Source organism: Maniola hyperantus, chromosome 9 (assembly GCF_902806685.2).
Source record: "Maniola hyperantus chromosome 9, iAphHyp1.2, whole genome shotgun sequence".
In the NCBI taxonomy this organism is placed as follows: Eukaryota; Metazoa; Arthropoda; class Insecta; order Lepidoptera; family Nymphalidae; genus Maniola; species Maniola hyperantus.
Genome location: NC_048544.1, coordinates 8,206,301 through 8,232,629, shown reverse-complemented (window position 1 = coordinate 8,232,629; position 26,329 = coordinate 8,206,301). Strand labels below are relative to the sequence as shown.

Below are 26,329 nucleotides of genomic sequence, written 5' to 3'. Positions count from 1 at the left end.
AAATTCGTCCGTTTTCTCTTTTTTCAAATTTTAGCTGCCTTTTCTTATTTTGTATATCGGTTAGCTATGCTAATGCATAGCTAACCGATCTAGCCACAATAACCACATTGGTTACTAATAAAATCAATATTCATAGGAATAATAATCAAAATTTTCGATTTGCGAGTGTTCCAACGTCTCTGTCGTGAATTCTAACCAACGCGACGCGACGACCTGCCAGCTGGTCTGCCCGGTTAGGATAGGATATTTGCATAATATTGACATTCCTTGGGTCGATTTCGTTTAATTTATATTTGGAGATTGTTATTTTATTACGTTAGATTTTTTTTTTTAAAGAATATTAGCCATATTAAATGACTAATATTCCCCTTTCCTCTCCAATTAAGCGTCAGGCTTGACTACTCTGATGTGTTGTTGAACCACCCTGTAAGATATCAGTTGTACGGTCGGCCTCAGAATTCGAGTAACAATTCCGCAAAATTATTGCATGCAAAAAGCAGTCGCCCTTATGACCTTTTTCTATCAACATGCCACACAGATGTGCGCACAACCGTACCGTGCACGGTGCAGTGAAAGTGAGTTTGATAATAATTAAGGTGCTAAACGAGTTTTGGCCTTTGACTGTACCTACCTACTCGTACAGAAATATAAACTCTATCTCTATTGTACACAATCTCTAAACCAAACGGCAATCTTTAAACAGAACGACTTTTATAGAAACTATCAGCCCATATTTAACTCCCTTGGGCGTTCTTTATGGAATTTCCAAAAATCATGAAACACGCTACACATATTTCTCTATTTTTAGCACAAAGTCCAAATACCAGTTTTTGATGAATATACTCTTATCTTGAAAAATTACCGACTTTCATACAAACTAAGGGGTGAAATTTCCATAAAGTGAGTGCCTACGTCATAAAAGAAACTTTTTCAAGTTTATAACCCACCTCGTGCGTTGATAGATCAGTTACCAGTCAGTCAGGACAAGTTTTTTTACACGACTGCCCAAAAAAGGAGTGTAATGTTTTCAAGGTCCATGTAGGTGTGTTTTGTGTATGTATGTGAGTTCCTTTTTCCATTATAACTTTTAAATGCCTAAACAGATTTAGATGTATGAAGTATCGTTAGAATCATTACTTTTTCCCGAGTGACACTACTTACAAATTTTTGGAAAAAATCAATATGGCGGCTGTATCGCGCCATTTTCCAATGTGTTTTTTCAAGGTTTTTTTAAAACTATTTAGTTCGTTTTTTGGCAGGACAGTCATGTTTATTACTTTTTTAATGACGACTTGTTTTAAGCACCATTTCGTATAGCACCTTTCTTGATACTGCACACCAACAATTTATAAATTCATATTTTTTCGATAAATCGATCTCGCGGTTTGCCTTGACATTTAACACACGTCCGAGATGGGCGTGGATCTTCTTAAATATAATATTTACTTGCAAAAGGCAATATTAAAATGTCGATGATTCCTTCGCAGTATAGAAATAATCCAACGTGCAATTTTGCGCACCAACGTTTATACGATTAGATGATGCCCGCGACTTACTGTTTGGATTTAGATTTTCAAAAATCTCGAGGGAACTCTCGATTCTTGGGATAAAAAGTACTATTCTCTCTCTCCGGGATGCGAGCTATCCCTGTACCAAATTTCGTCAAAATCGGTTAAACAGATGCGCCGTACGTACTACGGACACAGGATTCTTGAATAAATAATTTGTTCTAACATATTATAATAGGTAATAAGTCTATATATAGTTGCCATCGATGTATAAGTATTACACAATAACTACCGACTTAGATGAAGATAAAATAAAATATCTACACATTTTTTTAATATTGTAAAATTTTATTTCACATTTTGTTTTTTTTTAGCTAGCCTTATCTAATAACTATATAAATCATGACCGCGTGGAATGGTGCCAAGAATACTGGCTGCATTTCCGCGCTGGACAGCCAGGCTGATCCGTTGCGCAAAAAATGAGCCAGCCCTTCTGTCACCAGATGAGGCTATCAATCGCGGTGAAATGTCTCGTAAATTTTTTTTAGCACTAAGACTCCATGGCCCCAGGGTCTCCACGGCAAACGGCACAAAAATGTAACTCTATATAAGAGAGGCATACTTGCGCCGCTTGCCGTTTTCAGCTGTTTCTGCTGCGGCTCCCGGTCTTGACGCTGTCTTCCTGATATGACACGGGGCCAATGTGTCAACGCAAGTTGCGTCCCACATTAGCGCCCTTCCCCATTCCCAGGGAACCAGCGTCAATCCATTTTTTTTTAAATATTAGGTACAAGTAAATTACTAAGTACGTAAGGTCATATACAATAACGATAAAAACAAGCCAAGTTTGGGATCGATTAAAGTACTTAAACAATGAATTCAACTTAAAAAACAGGAAAGTTCAAGGTGCGTTTACCAAATAGGGCAATAAAAAATAATAATTCGCGCAAATGTTTCTTTCCAGCACACATGTTCAATTTTGTGGGTTGCTTCGTGTGAAATGGCTGCTATCATGGAAACAGTCGATATAATAACGAATGCAAAGTTGTATCGATCTATTTCTGAATTTGTTTGATGACATCACATCAATTATTATTTTCGGGTTAGATGAATATTTTGTTATGCTAAGATTTTTAATCTATACTTGTAATAAAACTAACTGGACGAATTCTGTATATTAAATATATTTTGAAAATTTTAATCGGAGGAAACATTATTATCGATATAGATATATTTTGGTGAAGAACTATGGAGCATTATTGCAAATATGTCACTTATATAAAAAAGTGTAGTGTACCTAGTTGTGTAAGTGTAGTGTTTTCAGTGAATTTTTACCAAAATTTATCAAAACTTTCTACATTAGATTTCTAGACTAGATATAGAAGATTTATTGTATCTGTATCATTGGTAGTATTTTAGAATCAACAAAAACGCGTGTGAATGTACAAACATAAAATAAGGAATATCTACTAATCTTGAAACAAAATGCTAGAATAGAAGCTCTTGCGTGCTACAAACTATTTCGTGCTTGAGCTATAAACGATAGGTAGTTTGCTAAAGTGTTATCCGTGCCTTCAAACTTTGCTTAGTATCGTCGAAGAAATCGGTGCCAAATAGGCAATTATATAAACAAATTGAAACGAAACTCACAACTTTTCGTCAATTCCATTTTATTGTTATTATAACAATTTGTTTCTAGACACATAATATAAAATTAGTATTTAATAGGTAATTGTTGCTAATTTAATTTAATTTAAATTATACATGTTGTGTACATACACATTATATTTTACGTGTACCTAGTTATTAATTCTATATACACTGTTTGGTCTTGCTGCTCTACATATAATATAGCTGCCTCATAATTATTAAGTTAATTTTTTCAACCTGTATAATTAATTTGCTCCTGAAAAAAGCATAGTACAATAATCGAGGATTAGGTACGTAAATGATAAAAGAAAGCGATGAGATAAGATGCGCAGAACTGTACATGGCATGCCGTAATATTGTAATTGAATATTTTAAAGGAACAACCGCCGAGTTTCTTGCTTGTTCTTCTCGGTAGGAAGGGCATTCCAAACAAGGCAAGTGCAGTGGTAGATTCAGTGAGAAAAACAAGTTTGTAAAAGTTTATTTTATAAAAAAACTCTCTATTTCTATTAAATCTCTATCTATGAACTATTAAAAATTTACGAGGTACGTGTGCCTATTTACTTTACTCAGTTAGGCACAGTGATACTGGATAAATTAAAGCGCTTTTTAAATGGCATATTTGAAGCTAAATGGGAAATAGGTAGATGCATACCGCCACATTTAAAATCTAGCCAATATCCGTTTCGTTTAAATAGTTAAATACCTTCAATAGTTTTTGTTTCGGTCAGGTTTTAATAATTGTAAAAACAACTGATTAATAATACCTACAAAATTATCGTAGGTACAGCAATGTTATAAATAGGTGGATAGTATGTGGTAGCTTGACAAATGGTAAGTAATAAGCAATTTCAGATAATAAACTATTAGATACACTTACATAAGATACCTCTTACTTTTACTTATTTTAATGTTACATAATATGCACCTATTCGTTATAGAGAGAGAGAGAGAGAGAGAGAGAGAGAGAGAGAGAGAGAGAGAGAGAGAGAGAGAGAGAGAGAGAGAGAGAGCTTAATAAATTGTCAAAGTTTAAGGGTGTCTGGCAGGGGGTTCTCACGATACTATATCTGGCAATACATGACGTGGTTTCTAATACGATTCCGAAGAAAATTTAAAAATTACACTTTATAGTTACTTATATACTTTGACGTAAGATTTTTTACATCTTTGTTGCATATTTATCTGCTAAAGCCACCATGATCCAAACTTCATAGTCACTGATTTTTCCTCCCTGGGACAATAAGCAGAGAAACTTTCAGCATTTATAAAATAACGACGGTCTGGCCCTCCCGGGCTCTTAGTCCATTATAATATTAAACGCATAACTATTACTGATTTGACTAACAATAATTGTATGTTATATAGAACTATATACATTCGGTCTATACCTACCTCTATACAGCAATAGGAGATCGCCATCTATGTTGTAAGCTTTTAACACAGTAAGAAGTAGGTAATGATGACTTTACGAATAGTTGCAAACTAGTATACATAAAGATAAGCATTGCATATGGTCCATGCAGTGAATACTAAGCACAATTTGTCATTTTAATTATTTCAACATATTTAATTGGGTGCGTAAACATGTTGTGCGGAAAAGTCTAAATTCTAAGCGGTTGCTAAACTGTGTACAGATTGGCGCGATGCTTTGCCGAATAAGTAAGCAGTTTGAGCAACTTACTGACATTTTAGAATCGATGTCAAATAAATATACTTGTCGGGCGATGTTGAAATAGGGTACCTACTCGTACATCTGAATTAATTTGGTTTGAATGTTTAAAGTGTAATTTAAGTTAAATTTATTTATAATTAAATAAAATTCTTGATAAGTAAGTGAAGTAACTAATAAACGGTAATTGATTTTATGTATTTAAATACAGTAATTAAAGGATAATGGGACAATTTGGCCAGCATATCTAATAAAAAACCACTTGCCCATGAAATGAAAGCTTTGCATACTTCCATTTTTATTATGGGCAGAACGCAGTAAACCACCGAAGAAAAGAGATATCACCCCTGAAAGTACCACAAAAACGTGTTTTTACTAGTTCTCATTGTATTTATAAGCAGTTCAGCTATAAACCGCTTATATTAATGTACTTAAATCCCTCCAGTATGTACGGTATTCTGAAAAAAATTCTCCACTGACGTCATGAATCTTTTTTGTTCGTACACCCATTAAGTACCTGAGAAGAACAATGTTGCCACGTGCATTGCATGCAATTCGGCTTCTTCGCGCTCCACAGTGCAAAGATTCTGCTTAGGTATCACTCTAAGGTTAATTACCCAAGTGATAAGCTGACCAAAAAGGCAGCACAGCATGAACTTCTCCATTATTGATTGAACTTTCATAAGAAAATCGTCACAAAAATATAACTTTTTACGTCCTCGACTGTACGTTCCTACCTGTCGTGTGTTGGTGGTGTCATGAGATGAACTATTATGTTACGGTAACTATAGGTTATAAGTAATAAACTCACAAACATTGAAACTCTATTGGTTATTAGGCCAGAGTTCATACAAAAATGCCCATGGTCCTTAATTGACAGTTGAAATAAAATCAATTACAAATATACACAATTATTACCAGATTTTTGTAAGCGAAATTAAAGCCTTTTTAATTCTTTACACTAATTTCTAGTAACGTCGCGTCGTAAAAGTTTTCCTAATCAATTCTTCAGATATTCGGCAGTCGTTTATATAACAGGATACTCACTTATATTAAACGCTAATTTGTGTTACGCATTCAAACTAGATGAAATAATAATTATTTTTCCGGTTAATAAATCCGGAAATTAAGATCATTTGCGGAATAGATGATATTCTTATTTATGTTTCTGCTTTCACTTTTCCGGTTGGGCTACGATGCTACGGTGTACCTACTATCTGCCTAACTAAATTAAATTATCTAATTAAGTCATATAATTTTTCTTAAAGGCTCACTTTCTATTTTCTATCTATCTATTAGGACGAGTCCACAACTAATCCATTCGCTGATTCTAGTCCAGTTGTGCACTGTATTGCAGAACTTGTGCCATATCCGGTGATCACATCAGCTTATTATTTACAAGTTTTGAGCTTAAATTGCCAACCAAGGCGGCCAGGATTGCGAAGGAAATTGGATCGGGAAATATATTATCAGGTGTGGAGTCATCCTTATATGTTTCGATCTCGAAATGTCTATTGATTCATCTATTAAGCTCATTTCACACTATTGCATTGGGACTACGGGTTATAAATTATATTATAGTCCGGTCAAAATAGACAATCAAGGTTACAATACGTCGCATAGGGCTAAAAATTGGTACGAATGTTGGGAACCCCAATATATAAATGAATTGAGAAAAGTCCCCATCGATTTATATTGATGCTCCCAAGATTCGTAGTTACCTACCAATTTTTAACCTTATGCGGATTATTATACCCTTGAATGTCTATTTTGACAGAACTACAATATATAATTTATATCCCGTAGTGTGAAACAAGCAATAAATACGGGATATGTTTCTGCGGTTTATCAATAATCACAGGATGGCATGGCAAAGAAATATCATATTTTCTCGTTCCCATTGTGATAAAAGGATAAAAGTAGGTAACTAGGTAAGTTAGTTATATCGCATATTCAAGTTAATCGACTGTAAAAGGGCTAATAAAATGACTGATATTATCTACATATATCACGGCGAAGTACCAAGAAGCAAATAAAAAGTTATATAGATACAAGTAACAGGCTATACAGGATGTGAACGATTTAAAGTGTGCGTAGGCGATTATTTTTTTAGATGCTTGGGTTGGGTACCCAAAAATTGGTGTTGACTGTTGAAGATACGTCCACTGTGAACAAAACGATTGATGCTCGATTTTTAATTTTACTTCAAAATTACGAATTGACAAATTCCAGTTAATTATAATAATTCATAGACGCTATGATAATGAAAATTAGCTCAAATTCTCACTAAGCTTAGGTAAATATGATCTTAATTATTTTGTATTTATTTGGTGGTTGTCAATTTTTTAGCTCACATACTTTAACTATGGATTCCAAGTATTATCTAAATATATAACATGAAAAGCACAGCTCAAACTACTGGACGGATCGGGCTGAAATTTGACATGCAGATAGCTATTATGACGTGGACATCCGCTTAGAAAGGATTTTTGGGAATTCAAACCCTAAAACAGGGGTTCGAAATTTGTATATTCCACGTGGATGAAGTCGCAGGCATAAGCTAGTTTTTGATATTTTTTTCCTATTAACACCTACTGATTTATTTGTTATTGATATAAAGTAAAATAAATGATAAACATGGATTGGTTTGACCCGTGCCTAGTAAATGTACCTATATTCCCCTTGGTTGGGATGATAGTTAGGACTTTGAGCGCAGAAACAAAACAGTATCCACGTGATACAATTTCAAGTGATATACCTACGTGAAATTGTCACGTGATTGTGTTCATCAGATCACGTAGATTGCGTAGTTTCAATACTAGACACTAGAATCAAATCTTATTTCATTGCACGTTTTTGTATTCACGAGACAACGTAGTATCTACAACTAGATTTTGTTAGAGCAAAAATAATCACTGAGTCCATTTAGCGTTACCACCCTGTATATATATAATTTTATACTATCCACACATGATTATGAAGGTCAAAATAAATTACTAATGTCATAAACATATCACCCGTTCATAGCCGTGAAATTTGGGGCGAAAATCTAGTTTTTTTACATGGAACGTGCTCGGTCACCGTTATTTACCCTACAATGGGGGAATTAGCGTTGCTTGTTATGATTTGTCACGGCTGTGAACTAATAGCTGATAGGTAATTTTTGTTTTATTGGCTTTTGTTTTTTGCTCTTATTTATCTAACAACAGATTTCTTTGTGAAAGATCAGGAAAAATCTTTTATAGGTAACGAAATCTTTATAACAATGAAATTGACTCTATTGTAGATGGAGATTTTCTACATAAATAGTGAGTAAAGTGGGTCACCTGTTGTTAAGTGATTACCACCGCCCATGAACATTTACAGCACCAGAGGAACCCCCAATGCGCTGGCGGCCTTTCAGTCATTTGTTTATCTTTATCATGAGATGTATCGGTGAGTTTGCGCTCATAATGGATTAACTATTATTATTTATAAGTATCGAAGGAGTCCTCAATAAAAACTTCTTTTAGTTTCTTCTTTAGGACTCCTTCGCTGACCTTTTGCTCTATTCTTAACCATTCTACACTATTGAATATCTTAGGTACTAAGTAGCTGCTTGATCTCTTACCATAATAGTTTCATGAAATGTTAATTTTTGATACTATTAGTTTCAAATCCATAAAAAACCACTGCTATTTCATAGTTTTAAGTTTCCGTTCTGCTTTCCCTACTGACTGCCAATTTTTTTATTAACCGACTTTCAAAAAGGAGGTGGTTCTCAATTCGGCCCGTTTTTATAAAAACTGGTTCGGGCGTGTGTCTTCACCTTTTTTTTCAGTGAGTAGGACGAAAATTACAAAATGTTTTCATTTTGATATACCTAGGTACCTACCTAACTAAACCTATTACTTTGTTATTTTATCAACGCATTCCATAGGTACCGAGTCGCATTGCACTATGTAAGGTCAACTGCAGGCGAATGAATTATTTAACGAGACGTTCTAATTCTTAACCAAACACAATCAGACAGCACTTAACATGTTAAAACGTTTTGTGAGTGCGTTAGAAACATTGTACCTACGTGGTATACGTACCTACCTTTTCATTTCTTCTTCTTCTCAATCGTTCACTCTTGACAGAGTGGTCGTGGCTATGAATTTTTCACTACTGCTCGTACGATCTCCCTCCAGCGACTTCTTTTGGTGGCATTACGTGTACAGTGTTACACACGGAGACAGGCGTGTTCGTTGCGGAGCGTAGTTGGGGAACGTCCACGTGGACGTATGCTCTCCACTCAACCTTTTACCACGAGGTGTTCGATGGTACCACTCTTCCTCGTAATGTGCCCAAAGAACTTGAGGATTCGCAATTGTACACGCGACGAAAGTCTTTGACTTATTTTCAGTTCTTTGAGAATGGAAACGTTTGTACGATGTGCGGTCCATTTTATTCTTAAGAGGTGTCTCTAGCACCATATTTCCAGAGCGTCGATCTTTCGCCGGTTGATTTGTCTTAGGGTCCACCTTTTTATTTACCAAATAGATATATCATTTAAACAAAATGCACCTACTTATGAGTCACTTGAAATATTTAGTTTATTTACCTAAACAGGTAAGTACTTAATTACTTACTTAGTACTAACACTAAGTGATATTAATAAAATATAAGAAAATCAGACAAATAAATTGGTTAGTGGCTTTTTAAGCCTGTAAGGCGCCCGTAGAGAAATGCAGACTTTGTTGTTGAAAGTGAAACTACTTATAAAGGCTTTGATCACAACTTGGAACTTTCAATCTAACTATATTTCACAACTTAGAACTTTAGTTCGGGAGCGACTCGAGAAGAGTCGTTCAATCGTGTTCAAGTGATTTCTGTAAAATTGCTTTTTCCGTATATAATTACTTATTTCCTATTTTGTAGCCTGTCCAGTCTCCTTGCTGGTAACAATAATTAAAAAAATTATGGACAAAAAAATATGTGCTTATATTTTTACATAGAATAGATACCAAGCAAGAATGAACACTTTACGTGTACCTAGGTCCTACTTTTAAATATCTAAGTAGCGTTACGCACGAAACGAATGATTAGCCGGAATAATTATATCTAAATAGACATTATTAATGAATTAGACACGAATATACATGAAGGAACAATGGCTGATGAGAATCTTAATAAGGAATTCCTTCGGTATTCCCATGCTTTTCCAAGTAGGTACCTATTAACACTATACAGTACCTACACCATACCACTTGATTTCTTAAATACTTTTACGCTAAAATCGCCTTTATTTCTTTTCATAATTGAGCTAAAAAAGGGTGGGTATTAATTTTACGTTGTTGCTTGTATACGCAAAAGATTCAATTATAAAGGCAAAAATGTACATAAACATGGATTTATTATGCATTTTTTGTTGTTGTAATAACAGTTATTAGCTGCTCGGAGGCGGCAGGTTCTAAAAAAGGTATTTATGCTGTACCTACAGAAAGTGGCTTCTATGAAAATTTGAATTTACTACTGTAATAAGATGCATATTTTTATAGTTTTCCGAGTTTCTAAAAAGGAGGAGGTTCTCAAGTCGTCGAAATTTTTGTTTTAAAATCTGATTATAATTTGTGCATGTTTGACTTTTTACGACGCGTTAAGAGACGCTTTGGTTAGTTATTTTTTTCATTTTTAGGGGTTTTATGCAGCTTTTATAGAGCTTTCAGCTCGTTTCGGCTTCGCACGGGTTCACTTAATGGTAACATTTTTAGCGCTATTTTTAAGTTATGGGGTAAACCGCAAAATTCAAAAAGATAAAGTCGAATATGTCATTGCCTATAAGTACGGTCTACACATTAATTAAAAAGAAAAGCTGACTGACTGACTGACTGATCTATCTATCCGCTAAGAAAGGATTTTTGAAATTTCAACCCCTAGGGGTAAAAAAAGGGTTTTGGAGTAATCCACGCGGACGAAGTTGCGAGAATAAGCTAGTATATTATATTTGCACCGTTTCTGCATTAAATTTTAAGAATCTGAGCGTGATTATTGTGTGAATAAAATATTAGCTACTAATTAAAGTTATTAATAAGACTTTCGCCGCCCCTGTTACGCGCTGTTGTTATTATGTAACAGTCTGTGCGTCTGTGTGAAGCGACTCGGAACGTGTGGCTGCTATGCACACATATTATGGATATCTACTATCTCATTGAATCATAACAATTGATGCAGTTTCACATGCGAATCTTCTGAGATGATATCTACGGTTAGAAAATTTCCAATATTTTCTCTATTTAATATAATATATACTACTAATATATATATATTATATTATATATATATATATATATATATATATATATATATATATATATATATACATATACAGGGTTACAGGAAAATAGGACACGATCCCGTTAAGGGGTTATAGTACAGGACATTAGCTATCAAACGACCCCTAAAGTGCTTATGCGAAAGTGTATCGTTTTCGAGTTATTCATTTTTTTATTTTTTTCTTGGTAAAAAGGTGTTTGCCACTTTAAAAATTAATAAAAAAATGGAACAATGTATTTCACCAGATTTTTTTTTATTTCTTACTAGTACATATCCTTGTTAATAATAAACAGTTATAAAACTAAAAAAATCTTCAAGCATTTAAAAATTACAGCCCAAAAACTGTACAAGTTTTCGATTTTTAAATTTAATTCTTTGAATAACTTGCAAATTTTCTGTAAACATTACTATGGCACTTATCCTGCGGATTATTTTAAAAACATCTACGTTTCGTTAGCTATCCATTAGTACAAAAAAATTACAAAAAAAAACATAAAATCAAGAAAAAATTACACAACAAAGAGACCAGGTAGAAAATTCTAACAAATGCTATTGCCAAAGAATTAAATCAGAATCAATGTAAAAACGAGTTTAATGCAAAATAGTTAAAGATTATTTTTAATGAGGTCAAAAGGTAATCTAAAATCAGTCAAGTGCGAGTCGGGCTCGCACACGAAGGGTTCCGTACCATCGTACAAAAATAACACTTTTTAATTTTTTTTAATTTTTATGGCGGCCATTTTGTAATTTTTTGTGTTTATTGTTATAGCGGCAATAAAAATACACATTCTGTAAAAATTTCAAGTCTCCACGTATAAGGGTTCACGAGATACAGTCCACTGACAGAAAAACGGACGGCCGGACAGACGGACGGACGGACGAACGAGCATGAAATTTTCACAAAATGTGTATTTTATGGCCGCTATAACAAAAAATACTAAAAATTACAAAATGGCCGCCATAAAAATAAAAAAAAAATAAAAAAATGTTATTTCTTGTACGAAGGTACGGAACCCTTCGTGTGCGAGCCTGACTCGCACTTGACTGATGTTAGATTACCTTTTGACCTCATTAAAAATAATCTTTAAGTATTTTGCATTAAACTCGTTTTTACATTGATTCTGATTTAATTCTTTGGCAATAGCATTTGTTAGAATTTTCTACCTGGTCTCTTTGTTGTGTAATTTTTTCTTGATTTTATGATTATTTTTGTAATTTTTTTGTACCAATGGATAGCTAACGAAACGTAGATGTTTTTAAAATAATCCGCAGGACAAGTGCCATAATAATTTTTACAGAAAATTTGCAAGTTATTCAAAGAATTAAATTTAAAAATCGAAAACTTATACAGTTTTTGGGCTGTAATTTTTAAATGCTTGAAGATTTTTTTAGTTTTATAACTGTTTATTATTAACAATGATATGTACTAGCAAGAAATAAAAAAAAACTGCTGAAATACATTGTTCCTTTTTTTTATTAATTTTTAAAGTGGCAAACACCTTTTACCAAGAAAAAAATAAAAAAATGAATAACTCGAAAACGATACACTTTCGCATAAGCACTTTAGGGGTCGTTTGATAGCTTAATGTCCTGTACTATAACACCTTAACGGGATCGTGTCCTCTTTTCCTGTAACCCTGTATATATACTATATAATATATATAAATACTATTTAATAGGTAAATACTTACTTAAGTACCTAAGTAGGTATATCTACCTACTTTAGTTTAGTCAGTTAGTAGGTACTAGCCACAGAATAAAATGAGAACTAAAAAGACTGATGTTTCTGAAAAGCGTGCTAAGTAGGTACGTAGGTTTAAACTAAAGATTAACTAAAAAATCTTGATTCTTCTTCTGAATCTATTTCAAAATATCAGTTTTTTTCATTTTTGTACCATTACTCAAGAACTAATTTTTTGGGCTTAGCCGTTTTTTAGCAGAAGGACGGCAGCACTGCGCCAGGGTCGTCGCATATTCAATTAATAATCCAAAGGCGTGCCACATCCGATTCCCATGAAGGATTGCGCCATAAAATCCGCTTGACCAAACATCATCAATAAATTGGGCGGCTATTGAGATTCGGCTATTCAGTTTGTCCATAGTGAATTTGCATAAACCTTTGAATAATGATTAAATCTGATGACAATCTCGTAACAAAAGCGACCTAACCCACACTTTTATTAAAATGGTTTTTTTACTTCTATTATTTTAGTACTTAATTGTTTTTCATTTTCATTGTAGTTTCAAAGTCTTTCAGACAAAGCTAAGTATCTACTTATGTTTAAGTTCTGTTTGATTTCAATTTGAAATTCTCGTAGCCAGTCAGTGTTACAAATTCTTTTTTGCGTTAATTTTATTTAAAGTTTTTTTTGTCCTTTGTTATTCAACAAGTTAGCTCTTGACTGCGATTTCACTTGGTGGTACTAAAAACTCTAAGATAGAAGCGGGCTAACCTGTGATTTTATTTACCAGGCTAAAAAATCTATCTAGGCGACGATGTTTCAAAATCGACATAAATTTTTTAAATACTGACTTATCTGTTATTTTAATATCTTGTATTTTGACAAAACGGTGTGCCTGCGCACACTTATCGGTTTCACCCTGTATAGGTGTACATGACAGGTCGAGAAGGCAGTCGGGGGATGAGGCGGGGGGGGGGGGGGGGGCGCCCCGCACACCCGCATGCCACCCGCGCTATCCCGCACCGGGTTAGCGCGGGGGCTGTGTGGCACCGATGTCCATCTCGAGCTGTCGCGTACTATAGTAGGTACCTAATATTATATATTACCTATATAGTGGTATAGATAATTAAGCTTACATCCATACTAATATTATAAATGCGAAAGTGTGTCTGTCTGTCTGCTAGCTTTTCACGGCTCAACCGTTCAACCGATTTTGACGTTTGGTACAGGGATTGCTTGCATCCCTGGGAAGAACATAGGCTACTTTTTATCCCGGAAAATTAAAGAGTTCCCACAGGATTTTTTTAAAACCTAAATCCACGCGGACGAAGTCGCGGGCATCATCTAGTCTTTAAATAAGGTTGTTAGTTACGTTCCACTGGTAGAATTGCCCATATAAGTAAGTACCTAAGTCTATTGCTTGTCTAATTATTTATAGGACTGCGGTAGTCATAATACCACGTCGGTCTACCGTCGTCTAGTCTTTGCAGCCTTTAACTAAGAATAAACAAGTCACATACGTGACGTTCTTAGCAATTAGGCTCAAATAAACGTAGAGTATATGAGCAAATAAATGCTAACTGGGCTAATAGTGTTTACCACGCATGGTTGAAAATGAAATCTATGATATTTGCTTGCGCTTCACCACAATCCTACCTGTAAGTTGTCGGCACCAGGCGGCATGCACGAGGTCTATGAAGCCCAGAGATTATGCACGTACCGGGTTAGTGCGAGGGCTGTGCGGGTGTCCGGGGCGTTCCCTCCCCAATTGCCATCTCGACCTATCGCGTAATATAAATTACAAATTAAAAAAAAACTTTTTGAAAAGTAACCCGAAAATATGAAATGTGAGGCTCAATTTTTTTTGGCACAACCCTTTTTGAAATCATCAAGAGGCATCTTGAGCAGTTTTAGCAAAAGACTTATCTACTCGTAGATAGGCATATTGCGATGTCGAAATAATATTCTTACAACTTTGTAACCAATTTCAAACTTATTTACCAAAATGTCACGTAGGTACCTACGATTATTATTTATGCCCACAGATTGTAGTATTTCCATCCATTGTATTTACATGTACGTATCTACTGCATATATTCTGTACTACTGCGGGCTATTCAATGGTTTCGAATTATTCAGCCTTCGAAGATAAGTTTTGTTTCCAAAGTAGGTGAACGATGTTTCACGTCATTTTACGACGGGTCAACAGGTTTTAGCGTTTTCATACGAGTATTGTATGTTAGAGTACAGAATGGTACAATAAGTATACCTACCTACCTAACAATTGTACAATGTACTTATATCATTTATTTATTATAGCTAAGTCCCAATAGTTCATATACAAATTGAAACTTGGCACCCATGATAACGATTTAGGCTTAAAATTTAGGTAGGTACCTAACCGCCCTAACCGGTCCCTTATTACATGGAACACTTGTGTCATTGGGATATTATGGGGGGATATTATGGGGGGCGGGGCGCAGACTAACTTCCGCACCCCGGCGCCGACATCGTTAGTGCTGACGTCTTTCACATTTTCAGGAACCTTATTGTTTATACTCTATGACATTAAAAGTGACATTCAAATTGATAGTTCTTGTATAAAGAGTGTACAGCCCTAAGACCTTAGGGTGAAAAAATGCGTGCGCGGCGGCGTAACTCTGTTGCAATGTGCGATCAGCATAATAAATCCATACTTCCATACTAATATTATAAATGCGAAAGTGTGTCTGTCTGTCTGTCCCCTAGCTTTTCACGGCTCATCCGTTTCACCGATTTTAATGAATCTTGGTACAGAGATAGTTTGCATCCCATGGAAGGACATAGGCTACTTTTGATCCCGGAAAATCAAAAAGTTCCCGCGGGATTTTTAAAACCTAGATCCACGTGGATGAAGTCGCGGGCATCATCTAGTAACCCATATCCGTAAATAACAATGGTGAAATTTGATTACTGGCTGATAGTACACTGCAACGGTCTGTCTTACTAGAACATAATATTATACGCATTACAGTTCGCACATGCTGTTACATTACATCACTTTGGCCAGTCTATTTGGTTCTGTTTGTTAATACTTAACATTATTTCGACAATCTAACATTAACTTATGTAATCTTCCCAACAAAATAAATTAAAAGAAAAATTATCAGTTAGTAGGCAATCAGTAACCTCGTCTCAGTCGCATCAGATATCCGGGATCGTGTTACGCCTTATACTTGACGCAGACCGTACCGCTGGGTATTTTAGTGGGTAAGGCGGTTTTTATATTTTCTTCGGAATAGTATTAAAAATCACGTCCTGCATTACCAGACACTTAGTGTCGTACTCGTGGGAACGCCCTGCCAGACACCTTCATCCAATCAAACGTCCAAACAAACGTTCCTCCCAGTGTTGGGGACAATACGCAGAGAAACTTTCAGCTTTTATAAAATAAGAAAGGAAGGTCTGGCACGCGTTGGGCGCTGGCTCTTAGCCTATATAATGGGTAGATACCTAGGTACCACTTCCTACCTATTTTTAGGGTTCCGTACCTCAAAAGGAAAAACGGAACCCTTATAGGATCACTTTGTTGTCTGTCTGTCTTTTATCTATTTTTATGCATCATAGTTTTTAAATTATCCTGCAAAATGACGAAAAAATACGACTGTAATACGGAACCCTCATTGCGCGAACCTGACTCGCCTTTGGCCGGTTTTTATTTATTTTAAGGCATAATAGTTTTTGATTTGTCGTGCAAAATATCGACAAAATACGATTGTACTACGGAACCCTCAGTGCGCGAGTCTGACTCGCACTTGACCGGTTTTTTTGGTAAAAAATCGGGTTTATAGCTTGAACCCATTAAGAGAAGTAGGTAGGTATGGTATTAGAGCAGGAAGTTTTAATAAGGTGCAAATTCTATACTCACTTAATTTATACAAATCCAGTCAACTATCGAGCTACCATGTAGTCTCATAGCCGTGTGGGTGAGGCGTTAATGCTAGTGAATTAATGACGTTTTTCACACCTGTTTAAACATATTTTTACACTGCTCATTGTAAAATCATCAGACTGCGTTAAAATTAAAAATAACTGCTGTATAAATAGACGTCAATGTCAATTTGCGTATTTAATTTATACAGTAGGTATTAAAGGTAGGTGTTGTTATGCGCAACCCAAAATACGATCTACTGCAGCTTATAATACAGGGCAAGATAAAAGGCAGACGTAGACCTGGCCGTAGACGAATATCCTGGCTCAAGAACCTTTGCCAGTGGTTTAATATTATGAGTACAAGATCATTGTTTAGGGCAGCAGTAAACAGGATCCAGTTAGCAACCTCCGGTAGGAGATGGCAGTTGAAGAAGAAAAAGAAAGTATTAAATAAACATACCCACCCAAGTAGTGGGCATGTCTAAGTACCTACGATTCTTCGGTAAAGAATTGGAGGACTGAGGAAGTGAGATTATCTCGCAAAAATGAACTTAATCTAGTTCTTTAGGGTTCCGTACCTCAAAAGGAAAAACGGAACCCTTATAGGATCACTTTGTTGTCTGTCTGTCTGTCGGTCTGTCAAGAAACCTACAGGGTAGGTACTTCCCGTTGACCTAGAATCATGAAATTTGGCAGGTAGGTCGCATAGCAGACATTCGGGGAAAAATCTGAAAACTGTGAATTTGTGGTTACATCACACAAAAAATAATTAAATTGTGGTTATGAACTAATAATTAGTATTTTCAATTATCAAAGTAAGATAACTATATCAAGTGGGGTATCATATGAAAGGGCTTTACCTGGGAATTCTAAAACAGATTTTTATTTATTTTTATGAACCATAGTTTTTGATTTATCGTGCATAATGTCGAAAAACACGACTGTACTACGGAACTCTCGGTGCGCGAGCCTGGCTCGCTAGTTTTTTTTGTACAAGTAATGTTGTGCTGAAGACTTGGAGCAATACATTTCACCTACTTAGGTACTCTCCTTTTAGGTACGAGAGTCACTACCGGCTCACAATGTAAAGCAACAATATCGTTACTTACTTACCTATTACTTAACTGGCTTTCCGGTACTGGTACCGGAAAGCTTAGTATACTACTATACTGGTACTTTACGCAGTAGAATCTGCTTTCCAAACTCGTGGTGTAGGTAGATTCCAATGATTGATGAAACTTGTCTTTTCAAAAGAGCCTATAAATTTAGTCCATTTGAAATAAATATTACTTACGGACGAAGTCGCGGGTATCATCTAGTAGTAGATAAGTATGATAGAGATTCGTAACAACCATTACCCACAACCACATAACACCTGGTTGTTAATGTCAGATACACGATGCGACTGTCATGTAATACTTAAGTACATGTACCTACCCACTACCTACCTATCTACTGACAGAACACGATCTATTGTGAAAACATGTGAAAGATCATATTTTCTGATAGCTAATAGAGTCCGTGTTTTTTTTTACATAATTTTCTGTGTTTGCGTAATTTGCGTTGCGTGTTGTAGGTACATAATTGCTTGTTTAATTAGGTATATTGCATATTGGCATCTTTACATATTGCATGCGATATTTTCTCTTCAACTTTTAGTTTTGTTTGAATTTTAATCCACAGTTACCTACTGGACATTTTAATCCGCAGTTCGCACTATATACAGGGTGTAACCAGAATGCTAGCAAAAGTTGTAGAATATTGAAAGAAAGTTTTTTTAAACTTGTATCAGTTTGGAGTAGGTCGGGATTCTCACTGTATGGTCGCGTTGCGTGAGTACCAAACCTACTATCAGTAAGTATATGGTGGTTACATTACATATAGAGTGTAACCAGAACGCTAGCAAAAACTTAGCGTTATTGTTATACTACCTAAACACAATCCAATACCAATAACCATTTGCCTCATTTCGTAGTTTTAGTATTTTTCAAACCCGCAATGCGTGCAAAACTCGGGTCAATCCCCCGCCTACGACGCGGCATTGACTCCGAGTACGCACGACCAGCGTCAGTGAGATGTTTTATTGATGATTAAATGAGCTTACCTGTAAGTGAAATTCAATCATAATTATACGAAGTGTCTTGTCCGAAGGATTAGCTGAAATATTTGTTTTTATATTTGTAGTAGGCTCGTTAGCTACTACCAAACAACACTGTTTTAGAGAATAGATAGGTATATATATTTTTTTTTTTTTTTTTTTTTTGGGTTCGTATCATTATACACTGTAGTCTGTGGTATCATTACCCAATCTGCTTGTTCCCGGAATGTCTCCTCTCATTTATTTCAGAGTTATTTAATGTATTTTCGGAACATTGTTTGGGTACCGCTTGTGGGTGGGAGGGAGCTAATCCTTCGGACAAGACACTTCGTATAATTATGATTGAATTTCACTTACAGGTAAGCTCATTTAATCATCAATTATACTCGTGTCTTGTCCTCGGATTAGCTGAAATATTTGTTTTTATATTTGTAGACTTTTAGAGTAAGTTCCGAAAATACTAGCAGGTGGTAATACCATTAACCTTCCTGCACCAAGAAAAAATGGGTAATAATGAAAATTAATAAAGTTGTTTTCTGTATTAACTGCATATAATTATTATGAAAACAATACAACCTTAATTATTAATGTTATCAAGTTACATTACTTGCATTCTTTTTTAATAATCTTTATTAACAAAGGAGATTCAAAATCATTGGTTATGTATATATACACGTTCAATAAAGTAAACTAAATACCTAAAGATTGTTTTATTATTCATAAATCACTTATCTATATAATCAATTATAATCCATTAATCATTCAATTTCCCAACAATTTTAATGTAATTTGTTCTATTTTCCTATGATTGCTTTGGCTATAGAGGAATTTTCCTGATTACAAATCAAATCTCTATTATAATATTTCCAAAACGTGCTGGAGTTTTGGCTCCAGCCCGCAGTTTTGCGAATAATATCTATGTTGATGCCTGCTCTATAAGCTTTAGAAGTTGCAGCATGTCTGGTGCTGTGGGCAGAGAATATGGATACATCAATACCGCTCTCTTTCAGTACGGTTTTTATCCAGCGACTTAATGTTTGGGTTGAAACTACTTTGAAAGGTTTTTTATAACTAATAAATAAATCATCTTGACTACGTAATGTAGAGGTTCTACTTATATAAGCTGTAAGAGCTTGTGCTGGACATATAGCAGGTCTCTCTGGAAAGAAAGGCAATATAAGAGCAGGTTGATTAGAGCCTGGTTTAGAAGTTTTGATTAAATCAGGGATTTTAATTATTATTTGTGAAGATACAATTTCTATGTTGATTACTTTAATTTTTGATAAAGTTTGTAATCTGTGTGTTGTCACTAAAGCTAGCAAAGTAACACATTTCATTGTTAATGTTTCTAAGGATAGGTCTTCATAAGGGTAATACCTAGACAAATAATCCAGAACACGAGAGGTGTCCCATGTAATGTTATATTTGGGAAGAGGTGGTCTTAGTCTAAAGACACCCTTAAAAAATCTTACAATTCTCTCATCTTTAGATATATTTGAACCTAGTATTAGAGATAATGCGGCTCTACAGCTATTGAGAGTTCCATATTTAGCTCCACTACTGTAAAGTGATGTCAAGAATTGTAATACCTCTGGGACTGGTGCTTCCAACATATTTATTGAATTCCTGTTACAATGTGTAAACCATTTCTTCAAGCAAACATCGTACTGTTTGATGGAGCTTTCTGCCGGGGATGATAGCATTATGTCGATTGAGGCTGGTGGGGCGTCTCTTCGTAGTAATGACCGCCGTATAATATCCCAGCAACCAGGGTAAGTTGTGACTGTATGTTGCGTTTGCTAAAAAAGGAAATCTTGATGTTTTTATGCGGTTCTAGAATTAACATATCTGAAATCAAAAGAGATTGAAAGAGAGGGTACCAAGGTTGAGTTGGCCACCTTGGTACAACTATAATTCCTGTCGCTCTATCATAAATCATTTTCTGAAGACTTTTTAGTATGATTGAAAATGGGGGAAAAGCGTAAAAATAAAAGTTAGACCAATTAATCGTAAAAGCATTTATAGCAAAGGCATCTGGGTCTCTATGCCAGGACACAAATCTATCGCACTTCTTATTAATGCGAGTAGCAAAAAGATCAATTTGAGGTTGACCAAAGGTCTTAACAATTTGAGTGAAAGCTGAATCGCTAAGCTCCCATTCAATGTCTGGGTGCGTGCGCCTCGATTCGGCGTCAGCAACTGTGTTTTCGGATGATCGAATATAATAGGCATATATAAAAATGCTTCGTGTCTCACACCATTGCCATATATCCTTAGTCACCGCTGTTAAGTGTGGATATTGGATGCCCCCCATACGGTTAATATAACTGATGGCAGTGGTGTTATCAATCCGTAGCAGAACTTGACAGTGGTGAAGTCTGGAGGCAAAAGCTTTGAGAGCTAGGAAAGCAGCCAGTAATTCTAGATAATTAATATGTTGAGTACTTTCCCACTCAGACCACTGTCCCCCTGTTGATTCTGACCCACAAGCTGCACCCCATCCCGTAGTTGAGGCATCAGAGTAAATCTCTTTTTCATAATTGTCACTTCTAATTTTGTGAACCGACCTATCAATGTTCTTTAACCACCAGGAAAAATCCTCATTTAGAGAATCTGGGATATGCATTATCCTATTGTAGTCATCATGGCCTAGCAAGTTAAGATATTTACATCTTTCAAATGCCTTTGTATACAACCAACCATACTCTATGGCGATGCAAGCAGAGACTAATAAACCTATTAATTTTGCAAACATTTGAATCTTACATTGACGCATATTTTTAATTTTTACTAACTCTCTACGAATATGTGTTCTCTTATCTTTAGGTAAACTGATTTCTAGGTTATGCGAGTCAATTATAAAGCCAAGGAATTTACAAGAATGGGACGGGGAGAGATTACTTTTGTTATAATTAATTATGAAGCCTAATGCTGTTAGAAGTTTTATAGTTATATTAATATTCCTATTACTCTCATTAAAGGACCGTCCTATCAGCAGCATATCATCAAGATATATACTAGATATGAAACCCGCTTGACGTAGTAATCTAATAACAGGTTTCATTATTTTTGTAAATACGTATGGGGCTGTGTTTAACCCAAAGGGTAGGACATTAAATTCATATGTTTTCCCACTGAACATAAAACGAAGGTATTTTCTATAATCATGATGAACTTTCAATAGAAAATATGCATCCTTTAAATCCAGGGTAGCCATAAATGAATCTCTTGTTATTAATTTTCTAGCTGTGCGTAGATCCTCTAACTTGAAATGCTGTGTGGTTATGTGTTTATTTAGATTTTTTAAATTTAATATGAAACGGTTTTTGCCGTTAGGTTTTGGTATTAGGAATATACTTGATAGGTATTGATCAGCACACGGTTCACACTCTGAAACTGCACCTATGCCCAAGAGCTCATTTATTGTGGATTCATAAGCTGCTCTTTCTTTAGGTGTATATTCAGGAAAGTTGGGGGGATGCATTTGTATAACCCTTCGTGAAAATGGCAACTTATAACCCTCGATCCAAGAATTAATTGTCTGATCATTTGTAATCATCGCCCATTGTTGGGCAAAAAGTGAAAGTCGACCGGCGTATGTTACCTCGCTTAATCGCGACGTGGATTCCTGTATTGCTGTTGATGATGCCGCGATCCTCTCGATGAGAATTCGGGCTTCCGCGCTGGAGCAGGCGGATGGCTCCTCTTTTGTACCGGCTGCCTGCGTGCCGGAGGAGCCCTGTAGTTTAAAGTTGAAGTTGATGGTTGTGTTTTCCTCTTTATTGTTCCTTTATTATTACTGTCCTGAATTTTTATAATCTCGGCTCTCGATTTTGACACCGTTTTTGCCGTTTTTAAAGTCTCTGATATGTTTTCACCAAACAAGTACTTGTCAACCTTTGTCAGTTTTAGGTGTTCTAACACGTCCCTTTTTACGCAAGATAAAATAAAATATCTTCTTCTCATAGAGTCGGAATACTGGATGTCACAGAGCATACGAATGCTGTCCATCAGTTCCTTGGTTACTTTGCTGTCAGCATTATTATTTTTTATTTGATTATCTATAACCCGAGCAATACAAGAAATAACCGCAGAAATCTGCTTTTGTCTCGTTTCCATGCCCTTGTCCCGTTTTAATATGGTATCTGGCAATGCGGCCCTTATTTCTAAGTTAAGTAATGGCGCGGCGATGCGTTCGCTGTTGGTAGGAACCATGTACTTTTTATTTTGGAATAATTCTTTTCGGACATCTTTATCCAGGCCGGAGATAGCGATGTGATTTAATCTGTTAGCCAACTCCTTCCGTATTTCCGGTCCCAATTGCGAAACAGATGATGGGTCCTCTCCCAAAATCTCCAAAATCTCGTCCGGCAAAGCTTGATCTCCATTAGGTACCTCGGTACTCTCAGCCGGTATTTCTGGCGGCGCGGGCGGTACATCTGCCAGCAGCGGTTCATTGTCCATGGAGATTATTTCTACCTCCTCTATTGGGCTGGGTGGCCTGGAACATATGCTGAATTCGTCGCCTGAAACCGGAGGGTTTAGTCTTAATTCCATTGATTTGGAACTGACAGATTAACAATAATTACTTTAGTAAGTAATATTTTCTTTAAATCGATCACACATTGTTAAGTTTAATCTTAGTAGGTACTATGAAAGACTCCGTTGAGTAATTCGATGTACTCAGTGTAATGCGGTGACCGATAGACATGTTGAAAGGCTCCTTTGAGCAATTCGAATATGTTTGGTTACCGATTTTTTATTTATGGTCCTATGAAAGACTCCATTGAGTAATTCGATGTACCTTAGCCTATGGTAATTATTTATCCGTATGATGTTAACCATTAAACACTGTGAAAAGCTCCTTTGAGCAATTCGGTTATGTTTTAGGTTAGCGTAGACGCCACGTGGCGCCATTTTGAACCTAGGTTTACCTGCATCGTTTTGCAAGTCTAGCAATTCCGATGATGAAGAGGAGTCTGAAGACTCTTCCATTCTTCGTGCTCGGCGTAATTTCTCTTCTAATTTCCTTATCTTCTTACTAATATACTCCAGTTCGTTATTTTTTCTCTTAGGCATAACTGAACTGAGTTGTGTTGAGTGGCAGCACTAAAAAGCGAATGAGAGGAGACATTCCGGGAACAAGCAGATTGGGTAATGATACCACAGACTACAGTGTATAATGATACGAACCCAAAAAAAAAAAAAAAAAAAAAATATATATACCTATCTATTCTCTAAAACAGTGTTGTTTGGTAGTAGCTAACGAGCCTACTACAAATATAAAAACAAATATTTCAGCTAATCCGAGGACAAGACACGAGTATAATTTGCAATATATCGCAAAGTTTTACAAAATTATAGGATCTTTTTATATTTTTATTTCCCGTTTTTTTTGTGGTATTATATCAGTAATCATCAGTATTATCACCTGTCTTCGTTTTTGCCAGCGCAGTTCTGGTAACACCCTGTATAACAAACTAGAGATGATGCTCGCGGCTTCACCCGCGTGGATTCGGCTTTTTGAAAATTTCATGGGACCTCATTGATTTTCCGGTATAACAAAATCGGTAAAATGCGAGTCGGACTCACGCACGAAGGGTTCCGTATCATCGTACAAGAAATAATACTTTTTAATTTTTTTGTGATGTAACCACAAATTCCCGGTTTTCGGATTTTTCCATTTAATACTAGTGCTATGAGGCATTACTACCTGCAAAATTTCATGATTCTAGGTCAACGGCAAGTATAGGTTTTGATTCTCTTGACAGGTCTTGACCGCACTTGGCTGGTTTTTGAAAATTCCCACATTTTTGGCGATAACTCAATAACTACTTTTTGTAGTTGACTGCAGTCACTTTGACGAGCGATTAATAGGTGTTACATGCGTGCAACGAAACCTGAACAGCCTACAACTCACAAGTGTTCGGTGTGTGGCCTCAGCAAGGTAAAAGGGAGCGCGCGCAACCACGGACCAACCATTTGCCAGGAATGCGGTCAGCTGGTGCAAACATGTTTTTAGTAACCCGTACAGATACACTTTATCCTGCCTGATAGACGAATAACTTGGCTATCGCACGTATTAGGATTTCCTCTGTAAGCTCTAGAAGTGCGCATATAAAAACTTTAGAATAGAAACTGTTTCATTCAAGTAAACTTTTAGTATCCATATATGATTGCTTTACAGCGCTTCATCTTATTCAGATGACAGAGATTTAGACCGGCTCAGTGTCAGCACCGGCTTACTTAGTAGCTACGGACCTTCCTAAACTTTTAGTATAGTCCGGGACAGGTCGAGATGACAATCGGGGTATGAGGCGGGGGGACGCACCGCCGCGCTCGCCCGCACTGTGTTAGCGCGGGGGTTGTGCAGATGTACGTTCGCTTCCTGATTTCAACCTCTCGACCTCTCGCGTAGGTACCTACTATAGGTACAGTGATTGCAAAACAAGTCGTCCAACATGGCAGTTTGCACAGGTCATAGACAGTAATTTGTTTGATCATAGAGTAAGGATTAAATGTACAATGCGCAGTCGTACGCCTCGTGTTCAGATTGGACAACTTGTTTTGCGCGTACTCTGCTTTTTAGGTAGTGGTCATGTGTGTTCATTAGGTACCTTTACGCATTTCGTAATGAGTTCAGTACCTAAGTCGTGTACATATTTCGGAAAAGAAGCCAGAACACGCATAATATTTTAGTGTGTGGTATTTAGGGTCTAAAGAAACGAAGCCTAGGAAGAAGGGGAAACAACAACTCAAATCTTATACCCTGTATGCTCACAAGTGAATAACTCAATGGGATGCATGTGCTGATATGTTGCGTGCTATCATAAAAACAAGAATAAAGACAGCCATCTCCCAGATGGTACCTATGTAAAGATTACTTGCAAGGTAGAGCGGAGGAGGGAAGGAGAGTTTTAGTCCACTTTAGTGATAGGTTGAAACTTGAAATAATAAATAGAAAAAAACCGTTAAGTGCGAGTCGGACTCGCACACGAAGGGCTCCGTACAAAATATTTGAACATTTTTATGTGCAACACAGCAAGTTAATGGCAACAGCGTCATCTATAGGCATGTGATTTAGTAAACTCATTTTTCCGTGAACACATTTTTTTGTGATGTAACCACAAATTCATGGTTTTGCGGATTTATTCCTTTACTCTATAAGACCAACCTACATACATTTCATGATTCTAGATCAACGGGAAGTACCTACCATATAGGTTTTCTTGACAGACACGACGGACAGACAGACAACAAAGTGATCCTATAAGGGTTTCCGTACCTCAAAAGGACTACGGAACCCTTAAAACCCTTTAGGATCTTTCATAGATGATTGTGTATAGTCATGACGAGTATACTTAACAGAATAACAAATAGTGATATTCGTCGCGTGCCAGTAATTAATTGCGTATTATTTCCACGGCTCCAGTTTTCATCATTGTGTTGTGTTCTCATGCGGAGAAAGCTGGTGCATCGGTGATTCGCAGAAACATAGGACAAGCTCATA

General features: G+C 36.1%; 2 protein-coding genes across 2 annotated transcripts in view; one reads left to right on the top strand and one right to left on the bottom strand.

Annotated features, from left to right (window-relative positions):
- Nucleotides 1-26,329, top strand: part of LOC117985022 (uncharacterized) — an 85,668-nt gene that overhangs the window by 5,520 nt on the left and 53,819 nt on the right. The window lies entirely within an intron of this gene.
- On the bottom strand, nt 19,111-22,606 carry LOC138402773 (uncharacterized). The gene is made up of 2 exons (XM_069500809.1): nt 22,424-22,606; nt 19,111-20,618 (listed from the first exon to the last, which is right to left on the bottom strand). Exon 2 carries the CDS (start codon nt 20,520-20,522, stop codon nt 19,614-19,616), a length of 909 nt encoding a protein of 302 aa, XP_069356910.1. The 5' UTR covers nt 20,523-20,618; nt 22,424-22,606; the 3' UTR covers nt 19,111-19,613.